The following is a 12101-nucleotide window of genomic DNA, read 5'->3' on the forward strand; positions in this document are numbered from 1 at the left end:
AGCTTTTGGCTTCCCTCCAATATTTGTTGAATGGGTGAAAATTATCTATAAAAATCCGAAATCTCGTCTTCGAGTAAATGGTCACTGTTCAGATTTCTTTGAAATCAAAAGAGGAGTCCGGCAAGGGGATTGCTTAAGCCCACTCTTGTTTGCAATAAGCATAGAACCACTCGCAGAATCAATTAGACAAAATGAGCAAATAAGGGGGATATTGGATGAAGGAGGAACAGAACATAAAATATCATTGTTTGCAGACGACCTGTTGGTAATGCTGAAGGAACCTTCGTTATCAATACCACCACTGTTGGAGAGCCTTAAAATATATGGAGAAGTAGCTGGGTATTCAAATAATGAGAGCAAATCAATAGCAATGATGATATCGGGAAAATGTCCAACAGATGTGATTGAAAGGTTTGATTTTAAATGGACAAATAAAGGGTTTAAATATTTGGGGGTGACCATTACACCACATTCCACACAGCTGTTTGATGCAAATTATGGAATGTTGATAAAAGAAATAAGGAAAGATTTGGAAAAATGGGAAATTTTGCCCTTAAGTCTTATCGGCAGGATAGAAACAATCAGAATGAACATATTACCAAGACTATTATTTCTGTTTCAATCCCTTCCAATTCTGATCCCGGCATCCACATTTAAAATGTTAAATAAGTTAATAGCAAAATTCCTTTGGCAAAACAAGAAACCTAGAATAAAATACAAAACCCTGTTAGCTCCTAAAGAAAAGGGGGGCCTAGACCTACCCAATATTAAATATTACTATTGGGCAGCTCAAATTAAAGCACTCATCTTGTGGATTACTACAGACAAAGATGCGATATGGGTGGACATGGAGCAACGATCTTGTCCAAATATGCTGGTGGAATCGTTACCATACATATCAGTCACGAGGTGGAAGAAATTAAAAATCCAGAATGAATGGATTAAGGGAACTATTAAAACTTGGTCAACAATACAAAAAAAATTAAAAATATCAAGATCTGTGAATAGGGCTACCAAAATAGCGAAAAATCCAGACTTTAAACCTGGGGGTATGGAGGTAGGGTTTCAAAAATGGGCCCAAAAAGGACTGATGTTGATTACCCAAGTATTGGAAGCACAGGCAATGAAATCATTCGAACAACTCCAACAAGAGTTTGACCTACCCAGAAATGATTTTTACAAATATTTGCAACTAAGGCATTACCTCCAGAAACACGAGGAATGGGGGAAAATATGTAAGGAGCCAACTAAGGTAGAGGAATTATTAATATTGTATACAAAAGGACAATCAATAAAGGGGGTTATATCAAAACTATATAAAGCCCTGAGAATGGTCTCAGTAATGAGGACATGGCAGTTAAGGAAAAATGGGAACAAGAAACTAATGTAGCGATAAAAGACAACGAATGGGAAAAAACATTGAAAGAGGGACACAAAATAACCAACAGCCCGACATGGAGGGAGTTTGAATGGAAAGTAAAAATGCGATTCTTCTATACACCCTCTATCACTTCAAAATATAAAAATACCTCAAATCTATGCTGGCGTAACTGTGGGGGGGTCGGTGACTTTACGCATATTTTCTGGAATTGCCCTGTAATATTAAATTTTTGGAGAAGTATCCAGAGAGAAATAAAATTAATCACGGGCTGGGAGTTGCGGTTGGACCCAAAGGCTTACGTAATAGGAATTTTGCCAGAAGAATTACTATCTGGTCAACAGAAATATATACTAAGGGTAATGCTTCTGGTAGCAAAGAAAATGATCACAGTGTCCTGGCTGAAACCACAACCTCCTGACATAAAACAATGGAGAGACAAATTAAAGCAAATGTACATTATGGAAAAAATCACTGCAAAACTTCAACTGAAACTTGACCAATTTGAGAAAAGATGGAAGCCTATCACACAAATTTTACTTGATGTCTAAACACCTCCCCCTATTTATTATGTGCGTTGGTTTTGTTTTTTTTTTTTTTTTTTTTTTTTTTGTGTTTTTTTTTTTTTTGGGGTGTATATTTTGATTTATTATTTTATATGTATATATATCAGATTCAGATTCAGATTCAGATCTACTTTATTGTCATTCTAGTACACGTGTATACAGAACGAAATGTCGATGCATCTGACCCCCACAGTTTCCTTGAATGTACAGATATAAATAAAGTTGTATTGTAATTGGCTACGTATAGTATTTTACCATAGTGCCGATAGTGCAAGAAGAGTAGCTAACCAGATGTGCAAAATGGGCAGTCAGGTTAACAAGTCAGGTACACAGTAACATTAACACTGTAACAATAACGCTGTAATTACCATAGTGCAGAGAGCAATGTGCAATGAGTGGCAAGCTATAAAAAAACTGCCAGTAGTGCAAAAAGTCAGATTAGCAGCCGTTTAGATTTAAGTTAACTATATGTTAGATTGACCATTTAACAGTCTAATGGCCAGGGGGACTAGACTATTGCGGAGCCTGGTGGTCCTGCACCGCACACTGCAGTACCTCTTCCCAGAGGCTAGCAGAGTGAACAGTCCATGATGGGGGTGAGAGGGGTCCCCGGTAATGTTTTTAGCATGGGATAGGCAGTGCTTCTGGCCAATGTCCTGAATGGAGGGAAGTGTAGTCCCGATTATTTTCTCTGCTGTCCTCGTTACCCTCCTAACACTACCCCAGTCGGTAGCGCTGCAGCCTCCACACCATACAGATATATATATATATATATATATATATATATATGTATATATATGTGTGTATATATATATATATATTTATTTTTGTATGGATGTATTGTATGAACATTTATTCTTCCTTTCTATTAATAGTATTTTTTTCTTCTTTGTTGTTTCTTCTGTTATTTATGAGTGTGTCAAGTGTATATATTTTGTGTTGATGTATGATGGAGGAATCAAACCTCTGTCAAAATTGGTGTGAGAAATAAAAAGTTAAAAAAAAAAAAAACTAACTGAATCAAGATACAAATAAAAAAAAATGGTGACTTATTCATAACCATTAAAATCACACAATAAATAAACAATAAATGAACTGATGCCTTTTCGCTCGAAGGCATGACAGGAGCTGTCCCGCAGGGTGAATAAATGAAACATGCATGTCCAGTCTGTCACTCCTCAGCTATACATACTCCATTCAGCACTCTCACAGCCACACAAAGTGGAGTCCAATTGTAACCCAGGGTGTTTTTAATGGTACTAGAAAAATGTAAAAATTTGCTTTGAAAGTTCTTAAAGTGCCTGAATTTGGCCATGAAAAAAGTGTACAAACCCAAAAGCAAACGTAATTCACAACACTTGCGCTCATATACATGTGTTTTCAGTTTAAATAAGGTTGTTTTAGAAGACAAAATATTGTAAGGACACAAGCAGCAGTCTGCTGCTTTTTCCCCCCTCGTAGCACATTGTAGATAATTAGGACTCTATTTAAAGAGGGGCAGCCCACGAAATACACAGGAGGATCGCACTTCATTAAAAATCAATTATGATAATGCACGTGCTGGTGTAAAATAGCCCTCATGGCCACTGTCAGCTACTCAGAAGAGCGTGCACACTAACTGTGCAGCTCTCCGGCCTCGTTGTTTCCAAAGTTGCTTTTTTGGTTCTCTCACGAGCTTGAGAGTGAAGACTGATCCTCCTCTTAGCTGAAGAATCGCCAGCGTTGCAGTCCTGCTCTTACATAATAAACTAGGGATAAACACTTGCGCTCCCACTGGTCAACGGAGCTGTCAATCACTCGGTTCAGAAGTCCTCCCTGCCCAGGAGAGCAGAGCTTGTGAGGAGCAAAGTACCTTTAGTTGGCATTTAAATCATGATGGGAAAATTACTGAATGATTCCTGACTACAGACGGCACCTATTTAAAAGCCATATGAGCAAATATATATATATATATATATATATATATATATATATATATATATATATATATATATATATATATATACACAAAACTCAATTTTGTCAACCTTAAAAAACAAACAGGTTGTTCAGTATTTTATACAACAGGGCAATTTGGGTTTTTTTGTTCCAGTGAGCAGAGCCAAAATAATTTAATCGGAATCTACGGTACAAAATTGTAGGTAACTTTGCCCAGTACTTTGAATAGTAAATAGTTTTTAATTGTACAAACGAATACTTAGACCTTGAGAAAACACAGGGAAAAAAATGCTTTCATGGCTCTATAGTCAAAAAGGTTCTGACCCCTGCTATACAACATATCATTGTTAGGAAACACAAGAGAAGATAGACTTTTGGACTTAAGTACTCTGTTGTAAAAGTTTACTAAACTAGTGCAAAGGTTTTAATTCGGCCCACGAGAATACGCTGAGAGAAGCACGAGAGAAAAATGACTTTTCAAATATGTCCACTGGATGCAGCCAAAGCCAAGCACAGCTCACAAAGCAATGGGAGGTGGATTTCATTTTTCTCTCTCTCTCTCTCTCTCTCTCTCTCTCTCTCTCTCTCTCTCTCTCTCTCTCTCTCTCTCTCTCTCTAACTCTCTCTCTCTCTCTCTCTTTCTCTCTCTCTCTCTCTCTCATCTACTACATTGGACCTTGTGAGAGTTTTTTCTACTATGTAGCCCCCAAGCTTAAATGAGTTTGACACCCCTGACCTATAACTTTTGAACTTTGAAGCGCACAAAAAAACTTTTCAATCTGTTATGAACCATCAATGTAGCAAATATAAAATAAGCAGAAAGCACACGCACTCAAGGAACAAGTGGTACCTAAACCACAACAATTGCTAAATCCTCTGCAGCCATGACAGAAAGAGACGGGAAGAGGGTGATGGGGAGGGAACGGGTGCCAACGGGACGATGGATGACATCACTTCCCCTAGACGCGCGACGGCTTAGCACATCATCGCTGTGACAGCCAGACGAGTGCAGCGAGTGGGTGGTCACCCTGGCAACCGCAATGCTGTCATTACCGTGCCTCTATATCCTACCTGACAGTCCCCGCTGGCAACGAGCGCATTGCAATGCTCACATTCGACAATGCTCACGCCCACATGCACGATTGCGAGCATGCACACGTGCCGAGCGCTTACTTCACTTTTCTTGTCTCCTTGTATGTGATGGAGGGGGAAAAGGCTCACTGGAACACAAACGCCGATTGAAACAATGCTCATGCCCACACGCTCCTTTGGGCATAATTATACAGTATAAGAGGAGTCCAATCTCCCATGGGGGACTAAGATGTACAGTGAATGTAGATCTACTGTAATCACGGGAGCTGAGCTGACAACTTCTTGGGTAGACACAAACCAAGCAAAAGTAGGCATAAGGTAAGAGGATTGGAAATGTGGATGAGACGTTATTGTAGCTAAGGAATCGGTTCGGTTCCAGACATGACTGACCTCAGGTGCGATACCAGAGGGACGCACAGGTGGGCAGTGCCCAAACACGGATACACTCTGTTCGCTCAAAGAAAAGTGGAAGTAGGAAAAATGAAACCAAAGAAGAACAAGGGGAAATGAAGAACAAAAGAATCAAAAAAGCAGAAAAAAATAAGTAACAGGCTAAGAATAAAGAGACAAAAAAGACGCAAAAAGAAAATAAAAAGAAAAAAAAGACAGATTTGTAGGGGTCTATTGATCAGTATATTAACAATAATAATAATGTAATATTATCCCCAAAATTATTTTTTTTATTACAAAAATATCAATGGAAAAAAGCCTGTAGAAAGGAGCTGGCTGTCTATTGTTTTAAATAATGAAACCTGATGTAAGCTACTGCTGGATGTGTTCTTATGTTTAACATGCTGTGTAAAAAAAATTGGGGGGTAATAACAGTAGTGCTCCCCCCGCCCCATGCATTTGATATAGCCCCTGTGACCGATGTCTAGTGACGCCACTGACTGACCCGCTTGGAGGCCGTGTTCATCGATTCCCGCAATGCATCTGTCGGCTGATCTGACCCATTTAGGAGTTAGTTGGACAGGAATAGGTGCAAATAGGTCAGGTTCTGAGCTGCACCAAAACTTTCAGCATGAATTGGGCTAGATTTAGTGCGCAGGCCGTTCGCAGACACTCGCCTGCACAATGCAACACACTATGTTTTAGATGTTTCTTTCTTGGTGTTCCAGTAAATTCAAACTTTAGTAGACACTCAAAATAAGGAGAAAAACATCAATGCCCCTCCCTGACAGATCAGCCCATGATTAGCAACATGATTGGCTGTTACTGACTGTTATGTAGTAGTCAAAACAAGATAAGGATGTGGCTTCCTCTGAAATTTCGTTTGCATTTATCCAATTAATAAATGGAATGAATGTGTCACTTGGTTCAAAAAAAGAATATAAACCAACGTAAGTCCTGAGATACAATAGCCCCCTCTACATACAAGATTCATTTGTTCCCAGATTGAGCTTGTATCCAGAATTTCTCGTATCTCAAATGTATTTTTCCATAAGAAATACCTGAAAACCAATAAATCCGTTCCCGGCTTTACAGATTCTTAAAAGTTAACCCTAAATTGTTATGTGAAGCATTTTCTTGATCACTAAAAATACATTTAAATAGTTTTGACAAATTAAGAGAAAGAAGATCAAGAACAATGCAAAAATCTTACTTGCAATTGACCATAATTGTGGAGTAGTTGTTTAATGACTTGAAAAACTTGTCAAGCCTTCACACCTTCAAGAGAGAATAGGAAACAAATTTGATTCAAAGTTACATTAATGAATCATACTACAAATACAAGTCCTAATGACCCTTTATACATCAGTTATTAATGTTCGACTTTAACCATGAATTATGAAAAAAAAAACAATTTAAAGATCAAACCTACAAACAAAAAACGTACATATATCAATTTATCAAAATATTTTAGTCTCATTTTGTGTGTAAATATGTTGAATCAAATGGTGTGATGAGAAATTATGATCCTACATTGATTATCTGACTGCATAGTTGAGGGTTCATTCTTTCTTTTCTTTAATAATGATAAGATGTGATTGATGTTATCTATAATGGTTGGATTCCTTCACCACTAGGGTCTTAGGGGCACCATTTCCCATGGTGTGTCTTGGTCAAGAACAGCCTGATGGCACCCATTCCTCTCCAGGCCAACATATATTTCCACCCTGTCACGAACCAGGGACTTTTCGCCCGTTACGCGAATGTGCTGACCACTGCTCTACGGAAACTACCATATTATAACAACTCGTTATATGGTTTGATTAATGTTAAAAGATTTGGGATTTTCAAGAGGGACTTCTTTAAAAACTGTGAGAATGTTTTTGTCTTCTCACATGAAATATACTTTTTCCCCATTTGTTAAAATAATCATCAAAAATACAACTTAAAACTAGCAATTTAATATGATAGGGCAGATGATTTGGATCATTATATGTGCATATTTTTTACGAATTTGGAAAAAATATTTCTTAAGATAAATTATCAAATGAGAGAAGATAATTTTTTATATTAATGTAATAATTTGCCATTATTCACAGCTTATTTTGCTAATTTTAGGTATTTTTTTCTCCAAAACAATTAAAAGTCAGTGTCATTAAGTTAGTATAATATAATTACATTATTTTTTTTCTAACATGAGTACTTGAAATGAGCAATTATCTACCAGAGAAGCAAACTTTTCAATTTGAAAAAGATTTTTATCAACGCTCAAATTTTACAATACCACTTCATTTCAGACTGATCCGATGAGTTCACGCAAATCATAGTGGAGTAGACACCATCACAAGTATCGTTTATCTACATTTTAAACAAATAATCCCCAACTGCAGCTGACCCCTACCCCAAAACTGTGTTAAAATGAAGACATAACACAATACAGATTTTGTATTTATTATGACATCAATACTTCAATGGAAAATCTGAATTCTTCGTAATTGTAGTTCACGGTCACAAAACACAAAACAGCCGCAGGTGCATATACAATCTGTTAGCGATACCTTGAAAAAGGTCTTATTGGCACTGATACTGATACTTGTTCTCTGCACTCACTTATCCCTATCAACAGTTTTTGGAATTGATAATGTACTTAAATCTGTGGTGTGCAACAGTGCAATTAGCATACTATACGCAGGCACCAGGGTGGACCCTAAGGGCAGTTGAGGTGCCCGCGGACCTGTTCTGAAAATAAATCACCAGTGATGGGTCATTGTGATTTTCTAGCAAAATTATTCTTTCATTGGTTAACTAAGTCTATTTTCCCTAAATAGCCTGCTTATAACATACTAACAACATAGTTATAACATGATACGTTTTTTTAGAAAGTCGTGAGCAATGAGCAAAAAATGTGCAGTATTTTTTAGCTAGTTATCTGGCCTTTTCAGTTTTGTAGCTAACAATCTTCCTACCTTTTTAGCTATACATCTAGCTTTTTACATTTATTGAACGCTATCTAGCTAACATTTGAACTTTTTTGCTAGTTATCAGGCTGAATGTTGGCTCCCTTTCTTTGCTTTGTTTTTAGCTTTCTATTTGACTATTTAGATGGGTTTTTCCTCTTTGAGCTAGCTATTTAGCACCCTTTTAGTTTTTTTACCTGTTTATCTTTTTAGCTAACTGTCAAGCTATCTTTTTAGCTATTTGGCAAACCATCTAGTTTATTTTTTAGAAATGCATATCAATCTGGGTGCCTTTTGTACCAGCTGTATCTCTGTGTGGTGTGGAGGCTGCAGCGCTACTGACTGGGGTAGTGTAAGGAGGGTGACGAGGACAGCAGAGAAAATCATCGGGACTTCTCTTCCCTCCATTCAGGACATTGGCCAGAAGCGCTGCCTATCCAAAGCTAAGAACATTATCAGGGACCCCTCTCACCCCCATCGTAGACTGTTCACTCTGCTAGCCTCTGGGAAGAGGTACTACATTGTGCGGTGCAGGACCACCAGATTCCACAATAGTCTTGTCCCCCTGGCCATTAGACTGTTAAATGGTCACTCAAACACATAGTAAATCTAAACTGCTGCTAATCTGTACATCTGTGGGTTCTGTTTGACTTTTTGCACTACTGGGAATTCTGTATAGCTAGCCACTCCTTGCACATCTGTTTCTCTGCACTATCGTACTCACAGTGTTATTGTTCTGTTTACCTGACTTGTTTACCTGATTGCCCATCTTGCACATCTGGTTGGCTACTCCTCTTGCACTATTTGCGCTACTGTAAAATACTATACATAGCCATAATTATTTAGTATATTATTAGCACTCAATACTACAACTCAATACAACATTTTATTTATATCTGTACATTCAAGGAAACTGTGCGGGTCAGATGTATCGACATTTCGTTCTGTATACACGTGTACTAGAATGACAATAAAGTAGATCTGAATCTGAATCTGAATTTTGTTCTAATTAGTAACAAAATGTAACTGTTAGCTTGTTGAAGTTGGACCATCTGTTTTGTCCATTTTTGTGGGTTGTATGAAAACCGACATGGATGGAAAATGAGCTCTATCTTTTTGAAACTTTGATAGATACTTAAAATAACTCATCACATTTTAGACAAACTGCACAATGCAAAACGCTTAGGGGTCTTAGCTGAGTTTAAGGCAGTGCTCAGCAGCACCAGCTTGTTGGGAAATAATTTAGGATTAGATGGGCTGCGTAATCTGTTTAGAGAGTGTGCCATCTCAGCAGACAGACCTGCCTATCACGGCGTGCATCCATGCACCAGTGCAGCTTTCGCTTTTCGTGCACTATGGCTCAACTACACTAGCAACAAGTGCGCTCCATCTGAAACAGTTTCTGTTGTTTCTATGCTGTGCCTTTTGTTTAGGATGTACATGGAGCTGCCTATACACAGTGAGTAATATTTGATGTAGTTAGGGGAGTAGGTAAAAAATTGCTCATTAAAAAAGGTTGCATGAGAAAAATTGAGTGATTTTGATTGTGTTTGTGGAACGACGTCAGTAGTGATGTAACATCTTTTTGCCATTATGAGCAGTGTACTAACCTGCAGGAGTGTTTCTTTCAAGTGGAGTACAAAAAGACATTGAATGCTACCTTGTCACAAGGTGTTTGAGTGCATGCTGACTGCCACGTCGAGGTCATTAAAGAAACTCCTGCCAAGGCACACGCGAGGTCCGAATGTCAAGCTGCCCTCGCAAAGGGGTATTCATAATAGGCATTGACGAGTACATGCATGTACCAGGGTTCCTACAGCCTAAAGCTAGATCAATTCAAGACATTTTAAGACTTTTTAAATGCCTTTTGAAATCAAATTTAAGACGACAATAAAAACTGTTGAAACAAACGAAGCACAGAAAAACAAAGATTTCACACAATACACCGTGTTTTGTACATATTACCGAGTACAGCATTTAGCCATGGCAAAATTTGTTCTTCTTATTAAATGTTGACTTCTCCATGGTGTAAAGTAAAATGCGTCCGTCTGAAGTTTCTATGTGTATTGTGGGTAGACCTAAGATATGTGTCTGATCTAAAAGGCTCGACTGAAACCACATCACCGTTTTGATAGTTCTGCCGTTGTGGTTGTGCGATGTTGCCACAAATGTAAATTGGTAAATTATTATAAAAAGACAATTAATACATTTTACTAAGTCTTTTGAGTTGAAAATAAAATAATTCTGATTAACACGTTCACATTTTTAAGACTTCCGAAAATTGGATTTAAGACCTTTTAATGCCAATTAAGACCTTAGTTTTCGATTAATGAATTCAATGCCTTTTAAACTTTACAAGGATCCGCAGGAACCCTGATGTATGCTCCCACTTGACTGCGGCCTTACAGCCAAATGTGTAACGAGCATTTTTTTAAAGCCTCCAATAAGCCCATCTCGTGAGGTTCTAAAAATATTTGTACTCAAGCAGCGTGCTAAGCTCTGTGCAGTTGAAGTCCTCTCACTGTGCTTTGCCCCGCCTACCATCTGAAAATCAACTCTCTCTTTCAGCCCAAATCGAAGTTATACCATGCAAAATTTGTGGGGACAAATCATCAGGGATCCATTACGGAGTCATCACATGCGAGGGTTGTAAGGTAAGAAGATGTTTCCGAACTAGGCTGGTCAGTTTTTGTTGTTGAGTTACCTGCAAGTCAATTGTGGCTGTGTTGGGTTGATGTGCCGACAGGGATTCTTCCGCCGGAGTCAGCAGAACAACGCATCATACTCCTGCCCCCGCCAGAGGAACTGCCTCATCGACAGAACCAACCGGAACCGATGCCAACACTGTCGCCTTCAGAAGTGTCTCGCCCTAGGAATGTCCAGAGATGGTGAGGCTCTTTGCATCCGCGTTTGACTTCTATCCTGTACATAAAAAATGACGCAGACACAAATACCAACTCCCATTAGTTTAGTACAATCTCATCATTTATTGACTTAGTTTTTAAAGTGTGATTTAAATAAAGAAAATCTTCACAAGTGTAGCATGCAGATGAAATTAGACCTTGTGGGAACTACACCCAAATGAGCAGTGCTTCTTCAATGGGGAAATGGTTTCCAGTGGGGGTATGTGAAGGACCCACACTGCAAAATAGTTAATGAATATAAAAATAAAATAAGAAGAATTTATAACCTGCTGCACGGTGGTTGACAGTTCAGAGGTCATGGGTTCAATTGTGTGGAGTTTGAATGTTGTTCCTGTGCCTAAGTGGGCTTTCTCTGGGCACTCCAGTTTCCTACCACATCCCAAAAAGTGCACGTCAATTGGTGCTTACAGAACTCCCAAGGAATAAGTGTGTGAGTGCATAGTTGTCATATATATATTCAGATAAATAACAAGAGAGTATACTCTATAGTATACTACTATATATTATTTTTCTCATTTTAGTGTATTTACATTATTTTTAGTAAAATAAGAAAAACAAAACTTTAAAAAGTAAAAAGTACTCTTTGAATTAGAATTTTAAAATCAATTTTAAATAGTTCAATTATTTAACAGGAAACATGAGTACTGTACACAAAATAAATGTTTTATCTAAAAGGTTATCCATTTTTAATGTTAAACTCATGGTTTTCTTTTTAAAAACACTCACTATTAGGCTTGTAGAGCACATAATATTGTGATATTATTTTATATGGACAGATATAAAAATATCATTCAAACAAACAAAATTATACTTTTTTTTTATCTGTATTATAATATTAAGAAGAGAGCACAGTGCT

General features: G+C 37.7%; 1 protein-coding gene across 2 annotated transcripts in view; it reads left to right on the forward strand.

Annotated features, from left to right (window-relative positions):
• The window catches only part of rorb (RAR-related orphan receptor B), a 60672-nt gene that overhangs the window by 33513 nt on the left and 15058 nt on the right, over positions 1-12101 (forward strand). Inside the window, exons 1-3 of one of the 2 annotated variants that reach the window (XM_088335345.1) lie at positions 9662-9780; positions 10890-10975; positions 11068-11209. In XM_088335345.1, the coding sequence (XP_088191471.1) occupies positions 9735-9780; positions 10890-10975; positions 11068-11209 (274 nt within the window). In that variant the 5' untranslated portion in view covers positions 9662-9734. Of the gene's footprint in view, positions 1-9661; positions 9781-10889; positions 10976-11067; positions 11210-12101 lie in introns of those variants that run through there. The other variant, XM_088335346.1, reaches the window with a different exon arrangement.

Source organism: Urocampus carinirostris, chromosome 5 (assembly GCF_059441175.1).
Source record: "Urocampus carinirostris isolate Australia breed hairy pipefish chromosome 5, RoL_Ucar_1.0, whole genome shotgun sequence".
Lineage (NCBI taxonomy): Eukaryota > Metazoa > Chordata > Actinopteri > Syngnathiformes > Syngnathidae > Urocampus > Urocampus carinirostris.